Consider the following 20,189-nt stretch of genomic DNA (forward strand, 5'->3'; position numbering starts at 1 on the left):
CCTGAAATATGGGTGAAATGCACCGATCCATCATATTACAGCATGTGCTGCAATACACCTTCAAGATACTGTATTTTCAGATAATGTTTTTATTATCTTGCTTTAAATACAATTTATATTTTTAGAATTTGTATTTTATCTAATTGGCTTTCTTGGGCACACTAAAATCTCCCTCCCCCTCGTCCGCAGGGTTCACCTGTGAGACCTGGTTTACTTTTGCCATTTAATTCAAAGGGGATTGTGCCGGTACCCTTCTTGGACAGATAATTACTCTCCACTCAATTCCGAAGATAAAAAGGTATTTAATTATTTAATAAAAAAAAAAAGTTACCATTTGTAAGAGCATTCTGAATGGCCATGAGATTGATTGGACATGTACAAAATGGGTGGAACTCCGTTTAAGCAGTTACAGCAACAGTTTTGTTCCTTTTGGGATAAAGGTTTTACATTAAAAAAAAGAAGCTGACCAACCCTATCAGTTGTAAATGGTTTGTCACAAACCTCTAACTGTTACATCTGCAGGACAGCTTGCTCTGTTGAAAAACAACAGACTTGATCACCAGGTGAAAATAAAAGATGCAAAAGAAAACGAATGCAGCCATCACATCTAAGAATTGATAAGCTGCCATATAATAAACATTTGCTTTAGGGTTTTAAGCTGCATTCACACTGCGACGGAGACCTGCAGGAGCGATACACTGCTCCGGCAGGTCTCTGTTGCTGGCTGCGGTAGGGAGTGTGGGGAGCAATTCAGTGCATCAAATGCCTCTTTTTTTTTGTACAAACTTTATTTAAAGTGTACAAAACATATGGCAATGTACAGTAGTCAATGTGCTGCTTTGCTGTACATTGCTGAGCAAATTCGGCACAGTGCGCTGCGATAAAATTCAGCATTGCTAGCCTGCGTTGCTGTGTGTATGGGACACATATGAAACAAGTGTTTTCTGTGTGTTCCTGTGATGACAGAAGTTTTATCATGTAGTAAAATGCCTGTCAATGTAGTGTGAATTCACCCAAATACTGCTTTAAGCAATATACTAGCTCTGTGAACAGCTCTATTAAAGTTTTCATCAGTCTGCCATGACACCTACTGGACATTTGGTAGTACTACAGATTTAACAAAACCTTAACGTAGTATGATTCCTTTACCTTAAATCTGAATTCTCATTCATAAGAGTCTGGATTCTGTTCTTGTACCTTGACTCCACTTTGCTTACGTTTTGGTCAAAATTGTTCTCGATTTTGTAAATTTGATTTTTCTTAAAATAAAGAACATATATACAGTACATTAAAAAACACAAAATAATAGGTTGTATATAGAAATATATAAAAAAATTGAGATATGTTTTAGCATTAGTTTATGATATTTAACCACTTAAGGACTGGGCCTATTTCTGACACTTGTTGTTTACAAGTTAAAATCAGTATTTTTTGCTAGAAAATTACTTAGAACCCCCAAACATTGTATATATTTTTTTAGCAGAGACCCTAGAGAATAAAATGGAAATCGCAATACTTTATGTCACACCGTATTTGCGCAGCGGTCCTACAAACGCAATTTTTTGGGAAAAAATACACTTTTTTTTAAATTAAAAAATAAGAAAACAGTAAAGTTAGCCCAATTTTTTTCTATAATGTGAAAGTTAATGTTATGCCAAGTAAATAGATACCCAACATGTCATGCTTCAAAATTGTGAACGCTTGTGGAATGGCGACAAACATTGGTGCCTAAAAATTTCCATAGGCGATGCTTTAAAAATTTCTATAGTTACCAGTTCAAAGTTACAGAGGAGGTCTAGGACTAGAATTATTTCTCCCACTCTAACGATTGTGGCGATACTTCACATGCGTGGTTTGAATATCGTTTACATATATGGGAGTGACTTGTATATGCATTTGCTTCTGGGCGCGAGATCGGAAGGACGGTGCTCTTTAAGTTTTTTTCTTATTTATTTTACCTTTATTTTTACACTGTCCCTTTAAAAACATTTTTTTTATCAATTTTTTTCCTATAACAAGGAATGTAAACATCCCTTTTAATAGAAATAAGCAGGGCAGGTCCTCTTTAATGTGAGATCTGGGATCAAAAAGACATCAGATCTCACATCTACAATAAAAGTTAAAAAAATTTCATTTTTTTCAGCAAGAAAAAAAAATGGGCCTGTATGATGTCAAACGGTCCTCCAAGGCCATAGAATCAAGTGGGGGCCCTCAATCGACTTCCTGCATGGGACATGGACAGATCAGATAGTTTTCCCCGATACGGACGGCTCCGGTAAGTGGGGGAAAGGACTGGGAAGCGGCGGGAGGTGGGGGAACACCTCTCCTGCCACCCATAAAAGTGATCCCACGGCGAATCCGCTGCTGGGGCCACTTTATGTGAAAGAGGATCGCCCGCCCTAAAAGAAAATACCAGGGTTATGGCAGCTATCTGCTGCCATAACACCAGTATTTAAAGCGGAGTTCCAGCCTCACACACTCACCTGTCCAACGGTCCAGCGATGCGGCCGCCCGAAGCCTCGCTCTTCTCCCTCTCTGCTCTGCAGCGCCGGCATCACTGGTGTGGGCATCCGGCAGTGACAGTTTGTGGCTTCACAGCCAGGTACGCACTGCGCATGCGCGAGTTGCGCTACGCGTCGTGATTGGCCGGCAATCTGACATGTCCCAGAAGATTGCAGGGAGGGAGGGGGAGAGGAGAACTTCCGCTCAGGGCACCACGGCGCTCCGAGCGAAAGTGGGAGCGGGAACCTGTCAAAACTAGGTACCCCCCCCCCCCCCAAAAAAATGACATGCCAAATGTGGGCATGTGTGTGTCAGGGGGTTAGAATTACCTAAAGCGGAAGTTCCACTTTTGGGTGGAACTCCGCTTTAATGTCAAAATACCGATGTTAAACTGCGGCGGGCGGTTCAGAAGTGGTTAAAAGAGGATTATAAATCGTATATGATAATTATAACAACTCATTAAAAAGAACTATGCAGAAAATTTTACCAGCACCTAGTTTCTACTAGTCCTCCTGGCAAAGTCCTGCACTGGGAGCAATTTTGTTTAATATCTTCATAAGTGATATTGCAAAAGGCCTCGATGGTAAGGTTTGTCTTTTTGCTGATGACACAAAGATATGTAACAGGGTTGATGTTCCTGGAGGGAAACGCCAAATGGAAAAGGATTTAGGAAAACTAGAAGAATGGTCAGAACTCTGACAACTGAAATTTAATGTGGATAAGTGCAAGATAATGCACCTGGGATGTAAAAACCCAAGGGCAGAATATAGAATATTTGACACAGTCCTGACCTCAGTATCTGAGGAAAGGGATTTAGGAGTAATTATTTCAGAAGACTTAAAGGTGGGAAGACAATGTACCGTATATACTCGAGTATAAGCCGAGTTTTTCAGCACATTTTTTTGTGCTGAAAACGTCCCCCTCGGCTTATACTCGAGTCAAAAAAAAAAAAAAAGTTCCCGGCGGCTCCGACGTGTTTACGAGTTAAAAATGGCGCCGTCCGGCGTATACATGTCACCACGCATGCGCCGCCACCGCTCGGGACAGGCCAGGAATAGCCGAACGTGTACCAGCTGTCCCGAGCGGCAGCGGCGCGTGAGCAATGACGTGTCAGCGCCGGGCGGCGCCATTTTTAAAATGAAGGCGCCTCTGGAACAGGTAAGTGAGACACAGCCGCACTAGTATGCCCGCAACCCCGCATCCTCTTGTACCATGCTTGCCACCCTGAATTCTCCTGTACATGCCAGCCACACTGCATTCTCCTGTACCATGCTTGCCACCCTGAGTTCTCCTGTACCATGCCAGCCACACTGCATTCTCCTGTACCATGCCAGCCACACTGCATTCTCCTCTACCATGCCAGCGACACTGAATTCTCCTGTACCATGCCAGCCACCCTGCATTCTCCTGTACCATGCCAGCCACACTGCATTCTCCTGTACCATGCCAGCCACCCTGCATTCTCCTGTACCATGCCAGCCACACTGCATTCTCCTGTACCATGCCAGCCACATTGCATTCTCCTGTACCATGCCTGCCACCCTGCATTCTCCTGTACCATGCCTGCCACCCTGCATTCTCCTGTACCATGCCAGCCACCCTGCATTCTCCTGTACCATGCCTGCCACCCTGCATTCTCCTGTACCATGCCTGCCACCCTGCATTCTCCTGTACCATGCCCGCCACCCTGCATTCTCACCCTTGGCTTATACTCGAGTCAATCATTTTTCCCATCTTTTTGTGGTAAAAGTAGGGGCCTCGGCTTATACTCGGGTCGGCTTATACTCGAGTATATACGGTAATAGAGCAGCACGAAATGCCAGGAGAATGCTTGGATGTATAGGGAGAGGTATAAGCAGTAGAAAGAGAGAAGTGCTTATGCCGCTGTACAGAACACTGGTGAGACCTCACTTGGAGTATTGTGCGCAGTACTGGAGGCCATATCTCCAGAAGGATATAGATACTCTAGAGAGAGTTCAGAGAAGAGCTACTAAACTAGTACATGGATTGCAGGAAAAAACTTACCAGGAAAGGTTAAAGGACCTTAACATGTATAGCTTGGAAGAAAGAAGAGACAGAGGGGATATGATAGAAACTTTTAAATACATAAAGGGAATCAACTCGGTAAAGGAGGAGAGCATATTTAACCACTTAAGCCCCAGAGGATTTGGCTGCTAAAGGACCAGGGTTTTTTTTGCGATTTTTTACTGCATGACTTTAACGGACAATTGCGCGGTCGTGCGACGCTGTACCTAAACGAATTTGACGTCCTTTTTTTCCCACAAACAGAGCTTTTTTTTGGTGGTATTTGATCACCTGTGCGATTTTTTGATCACGCGCTATAAACAAAAAAAGAGCGTAAATTTTGCAAAAATAACAATATTTTTCACATTTTTTTATATGAAATTCCCCAAAAAAAAAAGTAAAAATCAAAATTTTTTAACATTTTTCGGCCAATTTGTTTTATGCTACCAATGTTTGGTAAAAAAAATCGCAAAAAGCGTATTTTGATTGGTTTGCGCAAAAGTTATCGCGTTTACTAACAAAGGGAAAGATTTTTGTCATTTTTGGTGTTTTTTTTTTTAACGCGTAATGGCGGCGATCTGCGATTTTTTTTTCGGTACTGCGGCATTGCGGCGGACAGATCGGACCCTTGACTGACATTTTTGACACTTTTGGGGGTACCAGTGACATTACTGCAGTAATCAGTGCTATACATATGCACTGTTACTGCAAAAATGACACTGGCAGGGAAGGGGTTAACTTTATTGGACAGGGAGGGGTTAAGTGTGTCCTAGGGGCGTGATTCTAACTGTGTAGGGACATTCCTATTGGTGTAAAATCAAAGATCAACCGTTCTACATAGTAGAACGGACAGATCTTCACTTTTACACAGGGAGAACTGACAGGCAGCTTGTTTACACAAGCTGCTCTGTCTTTCTCCCTTCACAGGAGCGATCGCAGTGTGACTGGCGGACATCGAGTCCGCCGGTCACACGCACTGACTTGTCTGTGAACGAGCCGCAGCGGGCGCGCGCCCGCCCGCCCGCGATAGGCTCGCAAGTCAGTGACAGGCGAGTGACGTACCGATACGTCACTCTGCCTGGCCGGGGCTGACCGCCGCAGTATATAGTCGTGCGGCGGTCGGCAACCGGTTAACCACATCCATAAAGGCATATTGTAATATGACGCCGGCAGGATGGCTTTACCGTTCCGGGCGGCCGTCATATGACGTCCGCCCGTTCTAGCTGCTACTGCGCGCCCCCGGGGCGCGCAGTAGCAGCTAGAAGCAGGGATGAGGCTCGTCCCTCGGACATAGCCCATCCCTGATCAAGGTAAACAGCCAATAGAAATTGGCTGTTTACCATGTGATCGGCTGTGTCAATCACGTTCTCTGGGGCGCGCAGAGCAGCGATCGGGGACGAGGCTCGTCCCTCGGACAGAGGCAATCCCCGATCTAGGTAAAGAGCCAATGAAATTGGCTTTTTACCACGTGACCGGCTGTGTCCAATCACAGCCGGTCACAAATGTCAACAGAGAACAGGTAACTAGCTGTCACCGTGTTCTCCTCCTCACACACTGATCCTGTGTGAGGAGGAGATTGTGGTAACAGCTAGTTACCAATTACAGTGCACCCCAATCACAGTTTGATTGCCCCCCCCCCCCAGTAAAGAGCACCTGTCACTAGCCCATCAAAGTACCTGTCACTAGCCCATCAAAGTACCCGAGTACCTGTCACCAGCCCATCAGGTACTCTGATGACAGGTACCCGGGTACTCTGATGGGCTGGTGACAGGTACTCGGGTACTCTGATGGGCTGGTGACAGGTACTCGGGTACTCTGATGGGCTGGTGACGGGTACTCTGATGACGGGTACTCGGGTACTCTGATGACGGGTACTCGGGTACTCTGATGACGGGTACTCTGATGACGGGTACTCTGATGACAGGTACTCGGGTACTCCGATGACAGGTACTCGGGTACTCTGATGACAGGTACTTGGGTACTTTGAGTACCTGTCACCGGAGTACCTGTCATCAGAGTACCTGTCATCGGAGTACCCGAGTACCTGTCACCTACCCATCAGAGTACCCGAGTACCTGTCATCAGAGTACCCGAATACCTGTAACCAGCCCATCAGAGTACCAGAGTACCTGTCATCAGAGTACCTGATGGGCTGGTGACAGGTACTCGGGTACTCTGATGGGCTGGTTACAGGTATTCGGGTACTCTGATGACAGGTACTCGGGTACTCTGATGACGGGTACTTGGGTACTCTGATGACGGGTACTCGGATACTCTGATGACGGGTACTCGGGTACTCTGATGACGGGTACTCGGGTACTTTGAGTACCTGTCACCGGAGTACCCGTCATCAGAGTACCCGAGTACCCGTCATCGAATTACCCGAGTACCTGTCACCTACCCAGCAAAGTACCCGAGTACCTGTCACCCTTCATACAGCCACCATGTCCAAGTCCAAAAAGTTTTATATATGTCCTCCGTTTAAACCTAAATGCCGGTGTTATAACAGCAGATAGCGGCCATAACCCTGGTATTTTTTTAAACGGTGGACGCTTGGCTTTCCGATAAGGGTGGTCCCAGCAGCGGATCCGCCGTGGGATCACCCTTCCGGGATGGCGGAAGAGGTGCCCCCTCCGGCCGCGTTCCGGTCCTTTTCCCCGCTTACCTGACCCATCGGCAGCGGGGAAAACGATCCGGTCCCAGATCCTCACAGACAGGATGTCGAGTGAGGGCAAGCATGCCCTCACTCGACTCTATGGTCTTGGAGGACTGGAGCTACGGCAAACGTTGTTGCCTAGCAACCGGTTTAAAGGTCCCTTTTTTTTTTTCATTTTATATAATTTTTTTTTTTTATTTTTTTTTTTTCAATCTTTTAGTGTACTTGTGAGATCTGAGGACTTTTTGACCCCAGATCTCACAAAAAAAGGTCCTGTCGTGCCTATTTCTATTACAAGGAATGTTTACATTCCTTGTAATAGAAATAAAAATGATCAATTTTTTTTTTTTTTTAAAAACGGTGTAAAAATAAAAAATAATAAATGAAATAAATAGTAAAAAAAAAAAAAAAATTTTAAAGCGCCCTGTCCCCGTGAGCTCGCGCGCAGAAGCGAACGCATACAGAAAACCCCGCCCACATATGTAAACGGTGTTCAAACCACACATGTGAGGTATCGCCGCGATTGTTAGAGCAAGAGCAATAATTTGAGGCTTAGACCTCCTCTGTAACTCTAAGATGGCAACCTGTAGAAATTTTTAAATTGTTGCCTATGGGGATTTTTAAGTACCAAAGTTTGTCGCCATTCCGTGAGCGTGCGCAATTTTGAAGCATGACATGTTGGGTATCTATTTACTCGGCGTATTATTATCTTTCACATTATGGAAAAAAATTGGGCTAACTTTACTGGTTTATTATTTTTTCATTAAAAAAAGTGATTTTTTTCCCAAAACAATTGCGTTTGGAAGACCGCTGCGCAAATACGGTGTGATAAAAAATATTGCAATAATCTCTATTTATTCTCTAGGGTCTCTGCTAAAAAAATATATAATGTTTGGGGGTTCCAAGTAGTTTTCTAGCAAAAAAAATGATTTTAGCTTGTAAACACCAAGTGTCAAAAATAGGCCCAGTCTTAAAGTGGATAAATGGACAACTTTGTGTAAAGCGCTACTTGGATGTTAGGCCTATGTATGTGGCCAGGCTGTGAAAAAGTGTCACACATGTGGTATTGCCATACTCAGGAGGAGTGGCAGAATGTATTTTGGGGTGTCATTTTTGCTGTGTACATGCCCTGTATTAGGAATATCCTATAAATTGACAACTTTGTGTAAAAAAAAAAAGTTTTTATTTTTTTCCCACATTTTCCAAAAACTTGTGGAAAAAAATGACATGTTCAAAGGACCCATAATGCCTCATAGAATATACGTTGGAGTGTTTGCTTCCAAAATGGGGTCATTTTGTGGACTTTTCCATTGTATTGGTGCTCTAGGGCCTTCAAAAGTGTGATAGGTAGTAAGAAAGTTTTATGTGTATTTATGCTCCTAGAACGCCTGAAGGTGCTACTTGGACGTGGAGTCTCTTTTTGTGGCCAGGCTGTGTAAAAGTCTCACACATGTGGTATCATCATACTCAGAAGGAGTAGTCAAATGTATTTCGGGGTGTCATTTTTGCTGTGTACATGCTATGTGTTAGAAATGGCTTATAAATTGACATCTTTATGGGAAAAAAAGGAAAAAAACATTTTTTTCTTCATTTTCCCAAGAATTGTGGGAAAAAATTATAACTTCAAAAAACTCACCATGCCTCTTACTAAATACCTTGGACTATCTACTTTACAAAAAGGGGTCATTTGGGGGGTATTTGTACTGTCCTGACATTTCAGGGCCTCAAGAAAGGAGATAGGCTGTCAGTACATCTGGTGTGATCAATTTTCAGCAATTAGTACCATAGCTTCTAGACTAAATAACTTTCGCACAGACTAAATAATATACACTAATTTTGGTTAATTTTACCAGAGATATGTAGCAGTATAAATTTTGACCCAAATGTATGAAGAAAAATTAATTTTTTGCAAAATTTTATAATAGAAACTAAAAAAAAGTGTTTTTTTTCAAAATGTTTGCTATTTTTTTGCTTATATCATGAAAAAAAAAAACCCCAGTTGTGATCATATACAACCAAAAGAAAGCTCTATTTGTGTGAAAAAAATGATAAAAAAAATTTGTTTGGTTACAGTGTAGCATGACTGAGCAATTGTCATTCAAAGTGTGAGAGTGCTGAAAGCTGAAAATTGGTCTGGGAAGGAAGGGGGTCTAACTGCTCTGTATGGAAGTGGTTAAAAGAAGAAAAACTACCACAAGAGGACACAGTTTTAAATTAGAGGGGCAAAGGTTTAAAAGTAATATGAGGAAGTATTACTTTACTGAGAGAGTAGTGGATGCATGGAATAACCTTCCTGCAGAAGTGGTAGCTGCAAATACAGTGAAGGAGTTTAAGCATGCATGGGATAGGCACAAGGCTATCCTTCATATAAGATAGGGCCAGGGACTATTCATAGGATTCAGATATATTGGGCAGACTAGATGGGCCAAATGGTTCTTATCTGCCGACACATTCTATGTTTCTATGTTTCTATGCTCCTGAATTCAAAGCAGAGCTGCCAGTCTCATGCTGTGCCTACTTTATGTACAGTGAGATGAGAAAATGTTCCAGGGGTGGATAGCAGCATTGTCTCTGCTGAGTCACAAGCCTATTGGTTGTCAATCAGCATTGGAAGAAACATCAGGGGAGATGTCGGCTGTCTCAGCAGTGTGTGGGCGTCGCTGGAGGGCTTAGTTCTAAGGGTATTAGCATTAGTATTTCTTAACCACTTGACGACCAGCCGCCGCAGATGTACTGCGGCAAGCTGGCTCTCCCAGGCAAAACCCTGTTCATGTACAGAGCTCGCCTGGGAGGAGCTAGGGGGCAAGCTTGCGCCCCCGGCGTGCTCCCGCCCCTGCTCCTCAGTGGGGAAGCCAGTGCGGGTGTCAGGTCGCTCCGATTGCCGCCTGACACCGACGATCTCTCCCCGCTGACAGAGAACGACAGACGGCTGATGTAAACACAGCCGTCCATCCTTCTCCCTCGGATGATCACAGAGACCATGCGATCCTGCTATATAAGATTGCATGTCTCTATGGTCACCTCACAAGCCCAACCCCCCCACAGTTAGAATCACTCCCCTAGGCTTACATTTAACCCCTTTATCACCAATAGTATTAACCCCTTCCCTGCCAATGACATTATTACAGTAACAGTGCATATTTTTAGCACTGATTACTGTAGTAATGTCACTGGTACCCCCAAAATTGTCAGAAATGTCAGTTAGGGGTCCGATCTGTCCACCGCAATGTCGCAGTCCCGCAAAAAATTGCAGATCGCCACCATTACTATTAAAAAAAAAACAATAAAAATTACATAAATCTTTCCCGTAGTTAGTAGACGCAATAACTTTTGCGCAAACCAATCAAAATACGCTTATTGTGATTTTTTTTTACAAAAAATATGTAGCAGAAAACAAATTGGCCTAAAATGTTAAAGAATTTTGATTTTTACATTTTTTTTTTTTTTGGGAATGTCCTATAGCAGAATGTGAAAAATATTGTTTTATTTTCAAGATTGTCGCTCTTTTTTTTGTTTATAGCACAAAAAATTAAAATCCCACAGGTGATTAAATACCACCAAAAGAAAGTTCTATTTGTGGTTAAAAAAAGGACATCAATTTTATTTCAGTACAGCGTTACACGATTGCGCAATTGTCCATTAAAGAAATGCAGTGCTGAATCGCAAAATAGGGCCTGGTCATTAAGCAGCAAAATCTTCCGGTCTAAAAGTGGTTAAGGAGCTAGTATGCAATATATACTAGCTCAGTATGCCTTTGTCTTACAGGTTTTTGTTTTCCCAAGGTTTACAACCTCTTTAAATGGTTACTTGAATTTGTTCTAATTGGGTATCAAAGCTTAATGGCTGGACTGCTATTGTAGCTATTCTTTGGCACTCATTTTCTAAATAAAAAAAAAATCTGAACAAGAAAAAGTGATCAGATTGATGCAGACATGTTTTCCAGGAGCCTTGAACTACTTGATTGTTCTTGACATCTGATTAAATGACTGGATTGAAAAATCCATGCATGCATGGTCATTCTCATTCCAGTTCCTTCTTGCAAAACCCCATTACCTTTAGACTCACGGAGATCGTAAGAATTTAGGTCTGCCATTCATCCAATCAGCCCATAAATGGACAGGGCCATCTTTAATATTATTTGGACCCTGGGTAAACATTTTTGCCCCCCCCCCCCCCCCCCCCAGCGACATACAAAATATAGCAGCTAGACTCAAAATCAATTGATTGCAGCAGATCAGGCAGCTTACTGTATACAAAATACAGATGCAGTGCTTCTGTATTTACAAGTGACAGAAGTGAGCAGTGCCAGAGGTGGCTGAACTCCAGCTGCAAAAAACCCCGGCGGGCAGCGCGGGCTTAAGGGGCAGCTGCTTTGGGCCCCACAACAATGGATGGGCCCTGGGCAGAGATGTATAGTAACGAAGTAGAACTACTTAAGTACTGTACTTAAGTACCGAAATGCGGTATCTGTACTTTCCTAGAGTAGAATTTTTTTCTCCTACTTCTACTTTTACTTCACTACATTTTTTCGATGATTTCGATACTTCTACTCAAGTATTTTTTTTTTGTGCTGCATCGTTACACTTTTAAAAAAATTACCACTGCCAGAACAGTAGATGGCAGGTTACATAAAGCTCAAAAAAATGTGTATAATGTCATTTGTAAATCAGCGCATACGAAAATAAAGGCTGTGTATAATAAAAGCTGCTATACCAAATCTTTCCAATAAAAAGAAAATATGAAACAAACAAATAAATGGTGCTACAGCGCTCAAAGTGCATCAAGAAACTACTAACAAACACAACTTGGCTGTGCGAATAAAGTGCCTGTGCAATCGATATAATATCATTGTTGCCCCCAGTGCCCTGCCCACACTCCACACAGTATCAAAAATAAAGTGACATGAATGTGCTAAAGCCTAAATGCAGTGAAAATAATTATTCCCACAATGTAACAGTAAATTCAATTCATATAAAATATGACAATAAAGCACAATAAAATAAGTTATGAAATAAGTTAGGTCAGGTGCGTGCAACAAGTTGAAGTGTGTAAACCTATCTATAACGAAAAGTCCATAAATGAATTCCAGTGTACAAATCTAAAGTGTCACTTCACTTGTCAGATGCTTCCACCTCCTTCAGTGCTCGAGTGACCGACCAACACACTTAATGGTGGTGGCACTGGTGGATCGCGTCTGGGTGGCACTGGCACTGACTGCACTGGTTCAAAAAGCCATAATTATTTCAATTCTCAATCTCATAGGTCCTCTACTCTTAAGATATTAATAACTTAAGATTAGGTGATGAACTTCTTGGCGGCCCTGGCAGGATGACGGGGACACCCGCCACTTCTGGAGCCGAGCCGCTGTGATTCCCCAACATGTGACAAAGTGACAGCCAGGAGATCTAGTGGCTAGTAGTGCTCAACAATACCGCTTTTTTATATAAAAATTAAATAAAATATACTGACTCACAATTTAGTAGTAGTAGTAGTAGGTAGCGTGTAGCAGTAGGCAGCACAACTCAATTCAATCAATCCCACAGCCTCGCTCGCGCCGCGGCCCGCAGAATCACTGTCATGATCATCAAGTTAAGACCGCACTGGAGGAGCCATGCTGCCGTCTTCCCGCTCGAGGTCTCCGCCTCTAAACGTGTTGTGTGTCACTCAGACTCCACCCCTTAGGGCCCTTACTGAGAGGAGTTGTGACACGGGCGGCGGGACGCGGGAGCAGGACTCGGAGCATTTTATTCGTTATCTCATCTTCTTCTCTATGAGGTGAGTAAGGTGGACCGTGGAGAGGGCCTAATCCTTGCCATGGCAAATGTGCCATTTGAGAATCAATATAAAATATTAATATATTATATACACACGGGTCATGGGTGGCTTTTTTGAACCAAGAAGAGTGAGACTGACGGCTATGATGATTATCCGACGAACCATCCATGGTCCATGGACCATAAGTGTTGTGTTGTGGTGGTGCCTGTGCTTCCTGGGGCCTGCCTCTGCCTGTGCTTCCTGCGGCCTGCCTCTGCCTGTGCGGCTGTGCCTGCCTCTGCCTGTGCTTCCTGCGGCCTGCCTCTGCCTGTGCAGCTGTGCCTGCCTCTGCCTGTGCTTCCTGCGGCCTGCCTCTGCCTGTGCAGCTGTGCCTGCCTCTGCCTGTGCTTCCTGCGGCCTACCTCTGCCTGTGCGGCTGTGCCTGCACTGCAGTGGCCATTGGCAGTGACACTTGACTTGAGCAAAGCAAATGAGCACTACTAGTGTGAAGGACAGGTGGTGGAAGCATGTTCTGACAAGTTCTTATAATGAAAATAATATAGACAGCTTTTTGAACCAGTGCAGTGCCAGTGCTACTAAGGTGAGAGGCAGAGAGAGAGGCTATCCAGTCCACCACTTTACTTGAGCAGATCACAGAAGAAAGGTGGAAGCATCTGACAGCAAGTGACAAGCACTTCTTAGATTGCACACTGGAATTCAGTTATGGACTTTTCGTTATAAAGTTTAGTTTACACACTTAAACTTGCACCTAACTTATTCACAGTCACAACTTATTTTATTGTGGTATTGTCATATATATTTTATATGAATTAAATTTACATTGTGGGAATAATTTGCACTGCATTTAGCACAGACATGTCACTTTATTTTTGATACTGTGGGCGATGATTTTGAATACAAGAAGAATATATATATATAATTGCAGGCACTTTATTAGCATTTTTAGCACAGCCACTTTGTAGTTTTTGATGCATTTTTCACTTTAAGCGTTGTAGGTTTGATGAAGCTGGCCTGGCACATCATCATCAATTGAGCAAATCAAATCAAACCGCGATTAAGAAGACTGCGCATGCTCCTGTTCTGCCTTTTGATCAGCTGAAAAGATGGACGAACCAAAAACACCACCTTCCACCCCTGGCCCTTAAACTTCAAGTGATCTGCCTGGCTGTGAGAGTGAGGAAGCTCAGGAAGGAGACCACCCCTGGCTTTAAAAGGGGAAGGGAGGGACATACTTTATCTGTTTTTTGTTTACAAAAAGTTACAGCCTAAGGAATTGTGATTGTCCTTTAGGTTAATCATTTGAATAAATCATTTGAAATAATAAAAAACAATATGATGTTCAAACTTTTGACTTCTTTCTTTAATAACTACATAACACAGTACTTGTACTTCTACTTTCAGTACTTGAGTAGAATTTTTTTTTCAAAACTACTGGTACTTTTTACTTTTAGTACTTAAGTAGCAAATTTTTTGAAAAAACTACTTGCGATACTTAAGTAAAAAAAATGTTGAATACTTTAGTACTTCTACTTAAGTAACTTTTTCTGCGAGCACTTCCACTTCTACTCAAGTCACTTTTTGATCGAGCACTTGTACTTTTACTCAAGTAGAAATTTTGAATACTTTATACAAGTCTGGCCCTGGGCAGCTGGCCCTTTTGCCCCCTGTTAAAAAAACAGCCCTGTGTAAATGTAATATCATGACTAAGAGGTACAAAACATTGTAATACCTAGGGTACTTTCTGACTAGACAAATTATGACCATTCAGAAAGGGAATATAATGTATATCTAACAAAGGTGTAATAGACAATCTAAACATTTAGAAAAAATCCACCACACTAACAGCGCTAACGAATGGAACCACTTATTACAGGGTATATAAAAGGAATAATAACAGGCAACTGATACAGTTTTTCAAACAAGCCGGTTTTCATGGATAACATGCCAAATATCAAGGGAAGGGTGTGAAGGATTTCTTATACACCATAATTCCACCAATCACCGGTGCTCCCCCCTCTCTTCTGGAACTCACCAGATCTATGGTCAAAAAACTCCCTCAAAGTGAGATAAGATCACCATATGGACGTCTCCGACTCCCGAAAACTCAGAACTCCAAATATACCTTATTTGCCTTCATATGTCACTCCATTCATGATGACATGTAAATGAAGAGTAGGGTGCACATAGTGTAATTCCGCAAATTTATTATATAAAAACAAACACATATATATCCCCACTCCCCTCAAGATGTCTACTTACAATAATAGATCTGAATGAAGGCATTCAATAGTACATAAACGCTTGATGACCCATCACCCGATCTGTGTCAATAGGGCGTGTGTGCGCGGTCGCCTCATATTACGCCTGGCCACTCTACGGTCTTCAGAAATATTGACACAGATCGGGTGATGGGTCATCAAGCGTTTATGTACTATTGAATGCCTTCATTCAGATCTATTATTGTAAGTAGACATCTTGAGGGGAGTGGGGATATATATGCGTTTGCTTTTATATAATAAATTTGCGGAATTACACTATGTGCCCCCTACTCTTCATTTACATGTCATCATGAATGGAGTGACATATGAAGGCAAATAAGGTATATTTGGAGTTCTGAGTTTTCGGGAGTCGGAGACGTCCATATGGTGATCTTATCTCACTTTGAGGGAGTTTTTTGACCATAGATCTGGTGAGTTCCAGAAGAGAGGGGGGAGCACCGGTGATTGGTGGAATTATGGTGTATAAGAAATCCTTCACACCCTTCCCTTGATATTTGGCATGTTATCCATGAAAACCGGCTTGTTTGAAAAACTGTATCAGTTGCCTGTTATTATTCCTTTTATATACCCTGTAATAAGTGGTTCCATTCGTTAGCGCTGTTAGTGTGGTGGATTTTTTCTAAATGTTTAGATTGTCTATTACACCTTTGTTAGGAATTCATCTTTGATTACAACAGCTGCTGAGACCGTTTTAGGTCGCATTTGTGCATTTTTATCTCCCTTTTATATCTCTGTTTAAAGTAGAGCGCAGGGTGAGTGTTTTCTTTGCAACTGAGTTGGTAGTGCAATTTTTTCACTCCTTTATTATTAATATAATGTATATGTTATGATATTCCAAGGTCAGTGCACACACAGGGGAAACAAGTAAAACCTTGGAAGGCCTGTATATGACATTGCAACTATCTGTGGGTATGTGGGGGGGGGGGGGTAGAAACATTTAGACAATTGCTTTCATTTTAGCTTACTGTACACATCACACTAGAATACCTTACACCCTATGAGACAAAGATAGGAAAAAGGGAGAACCCCCCCCCCCGGTGGGACTTTAAATGGTCTTTACCTTGTTTGAAAAAGTATTTGCAAATACAAGTCACATATATAAAAAATACATAATTTTATTAAAGGAAGTATTAACCACTTTACCGCTGAGTACCGTAGTACTACTGCGGCAAAGCGGCTCTTGTAGGTCTGACGACGTAGACCTATGTCGCCAGACTCCTCCTCCTGTAGGCGGCGCTCGCGCGCCGCCGGAGGCGTGCTCCCGCTGTTTTCATTCACAGCGGGAGTCGGGCCAGGGGAGGAGCAGCGGCGATCGCAGCTGCTCTGCCCCGATCGTCGGGGAATCCAGTTTGGAGATCCGCCCGCCTGTGTAAACAGAGCGGGCGGATCTCCTCAGTGACAGGGAGTGACAGATCGGAGTGTTCAGCATAGCTGGACATCCGATCTGTCCCTGTCTCACACAGTCACCTCCCCCCACACACGTTAGTAAGCACCAGGCATACATTAACCCCTCCCTCTCCAATAAAATTAACCCCTTCCCTGCCAGTGTCATTTTTACAGTAACAGTGCATATTTATAGCACTGATTACTGCAGTAATGTCACTGGTACCCACAAAAGTGTCAAAAATGTCAGTCAAGGGTCCGATCCGTCCGCCGCAATGTCGCAGTCCCGCAAAAAAAATCGCAGATCGCCGCCATTACTCGTTAAAAAAGAAAAACACCAAAAATTACATAAATCTTTCCCTTAGTTAGTAAACGCAATAACTTTTGCGCAAACCAATCAAAATACGCTTATTGCAATTTTTTTTTACCAAACATGGGTAGCAGAAAACAAATTGGCCAAAAATGTAAAAAAAAAATAGATTTTTACATCTTTTTTGGGGGGAATTTCATATAAAAAAATGTTAAAAATATTGTTATTTTTTCAAAATAAACGCTCTTTTTTTGTTTATAGCGCAAAAAGTAAAAATCGCACAGGTGATCAAATACCACCAAAAGAAAGCTCTGTTTGTGGGAAAAAAAGGACGTAAATTTCGTTTGGGTACGGCGTCGCATGACCGCGCAATTGTCAGTTAAAGTCGCACAGTGCCGAATCGCAAAAAGTGGCCCAGACGTAAGACAGCAAAATGCTCTAGTGGTAAAGTGGTTAAAAGACAAGAATGTCAAAATGATAAACAGACAAATAATGTAGATGGCTAGCCCAAAAATGACATCATCAAGTAATGAATCATGAATACATGAAATACAGAGTATGAATTACACCCTTAGGGGGTATAACCATTTTTTCCCCTCCCTCCTTCTCTTGATGGGTGTAATTCATACTCTGTATTTCATGTATTCATGATTCATTACTTGATTATGTCATTTTTGGGCTTGCCACCTACATTATCTGTCTGTTTATTGCTTCCTTTAATAAAGTTATGTATTTTTTATATATGTGACTTGTATTATGCAAATACTTTTTAAACAAGGTAAAGACCATTTAAAGTCCCACCGGGGGGGGGGGGGGGGGGGGTTCCTCCTTTTTTCTACTCGTTAAGGGATGTTGGTCTTACATACAGTCTCCTTATGCCCCCAGCCTACTCCTTCCTTCCTATATGAGACAAAGACATGACAGAGAGAGAGCACTGGAGCTTATTCAGCAAAGGAAACCAAAGCTCTGCATTCAAAGTGCTGAACCGAAGACAACCCATCATGGTTTTTTCAGGGCTGATAACAATGCCAATATTTTGGTCACAACATATCAGTATCGGCCGATATGGGCAGATATTTTGTACATTTAAAGTTTTGAAAAATAAAGACAATTTTTAACACAAATCTGGTAATGAACATGTTAATTTTTGTTTAATGCTTAATGGGTGGCTTGCTGGCACCCTGTGGTGGGTGGGTGGCTGGCTGGCTGGCACAGTGTGGTGGGTGGCTTGCTGGCGGGCTCCCTGTGGTGGGTGGCTGTCTGGCTCCCTGTGGTGGGTGGCTGGCTGTCTGGCACCCTGTGGTGGATGGCTGGCTGTCTGGCACCCTGTGGTGGATGGCTGTCTGTCTGGCACCCTGTGGTGGGTGGTAAGCTGGCACCCTGTGGTGGGTGACTGGCTGACTGGCACATTGTGGTGGGTGGGTGGCTGGCTGGCACCCTGTGGTGGGTGGGTGGGTGGCTGGCACAGGGGCTGTGGGTGGCTGGCTGGTACAGGGCCTGTGGGCGGCTGGCTGGTACAATGCCTGTGGCTGCCTGGTACAGGGCCTGTGGGTGGCTGGCTGGTACCCCATCTGTGGGTGGCTGGCTGTCTGGCACCCTGTGGTGGGTGGCTGGCTGGCACCCTGTGGTGGGTGGCTGGCTGGTACAGGGCCTGTGGGTGGCTGGCTAGCTGGTACAGAGCATGTGGGTGGCTGGCTGGCTTGCTGGTACAGTGCCTGTGGATGTGGGTGGCTGGCTGGCATCGGGCTGATGTGGGTGGGTGTATGACTGTGATACACTCCCACGAGACTATTTCAGACTCCAGATGAGGCTGTCCAAGGCGAAGGAGGCGGCCTAAGAAGGCAGAATGATGTCACAAAAATATCTGCAATATCGGCCAGTTTCAGGGCCGATATCAATATATTGGGGAAAGTGCATATCGGCCGCCAATAATCGGTCTATCCCTACTGTAGACATTGCCTTGTTTGTTCTGGCTTATCTGGAGGATATTGGAATTTGTAAAGCCGTTTTAAAGATTTCAGATGCTTTTTTCATGTTATTCAAGCAGGTAAATTGCTTTCATTTAAATCAAAGAACTCTGTTTTATTGGTTTCATTAACTTTTTCAGTACATATGCTATACGTAAGAATGGAGCAAATAGCGTTTGAAGCTGGTTAACCAGTTTGGGACATTAAGCTTGCTTTTAGTCACATACTATTGCTAAAGAGTGTATTTGTTCTTACGTTTTACAATTAAGTCTTTACTGCCTCTGTCTTTCCAATGTGCTTGCTAACACACTAAAGCAATATACTTACTGTATATACATCAGCAAATACAAAGGCAGTGGAGACATTATTGTAAAAATATGTTTTCAATAGGGTGTTAGAACACCTATGCTCCACCACTTTAAGACTGTTCCACATACTCACACATTTTTATGTATCTTCAGAGGAAGTTGGGTAACACTCACCAATTTCTCAATCTCCTCATGGGCTTGCTTTAACTCCATTTTGATTGCCAGTATAGCTTCAGTTTTTTCATTAATCTCTGTCTGTAGGTGCTGAAAAGATACAAACCTCAGATTACATATCACCTAAGCTCCAGGCAGATGTGGAAAAAGCTATCCCGATCTGGATATCAATGTCAACCTTTTATTTTTATGATGCCTGTAGGAGCTACATATTCTCACTAAAGTTATGACTTTCTGTCCGTTAGGTTATTACCGTATATACATACATCTTGGTTGGGTTACACCCACTGGCTGGGCCAAACCATAGTACATTAGATCATACAAACCTGCACCAAATTGTTTGCTTGTTGTATTTAATATATGGTATCATTTGGATATTATGTTTATTATTTTTTCCTTTGTGTATGTAAAAATCTTATATATACGTGCTTTATTCTAGTTACGAGTTACATATAATACATGCTTGAATGGTCCTGAAGAAGGGAGAGCTCCACGAAACATGTAAACCAACCAAGCTCTCATTGAACATATACCTCTGGGCTCTCACAATATGTACTCTATACTGTATGGTATTAACTGCATTGTTGTATGCTATTAGGCATCTTTTATCTGTATAAACCTAATAAAGAACCTTTTTAATCTATAGGCATTGTGTGATGTGTTCTTGAAGGCATATGTAAGGTCCCACCCCTTTTACCTGTGCCCTTTCTCTCTTCAAAACACCAGTTCTGGCATTTCATTTAATTTAATAATGAAAAGGATCTTGATCTCGTGTAAGTACTGTTATGTAATGGTATCAGCCAATGATCA

General features: G+C 42.8%; 1 protein-coding gene across 2 annotated transcripts in view; it reads right to left on the reverse strand.

Moving 5' to 3' along the window:
• FLACC1 (flagellum associated containing coiled-coil domains 1) overlaps positions 1-20,189 on the reverse strand; it is a 67,315-nt gene that overhangs the window by 6,654 nt on the left and 40,472 nt on the right. For both annotated transcript variants that reach the window (XM_082261317.1, XM_082261316.1), the window contains 2 exons: positions 19,380-19,469; positions 1,150-1,259 (listed from right to left, as the gene is read on the reverse strand). In XM_082261317.1, coding sequence (XP_082117443.1) covers positions 1,150-1,259; positions 19,380-19,469 — 200 coding nt within the window. The remainder of the gene's footprint in view (positions 1-1,149; positions 1,260-19,379; positions 19,470-20,189) is intronic.

This window comes from Pelophylax lessonae, assembly GCF_965119305.1.
Source record: "Pelophylax lessonae genome assembly, chromosome: 6".
In the NCBI taxonomy this organism is placed as follows: domain Eukaryota; kingdom Metazoa; phylum Chordata; class Amphibia; order Anura; family Ranidae; genus Pelophylax; species Pelophylax lessonae.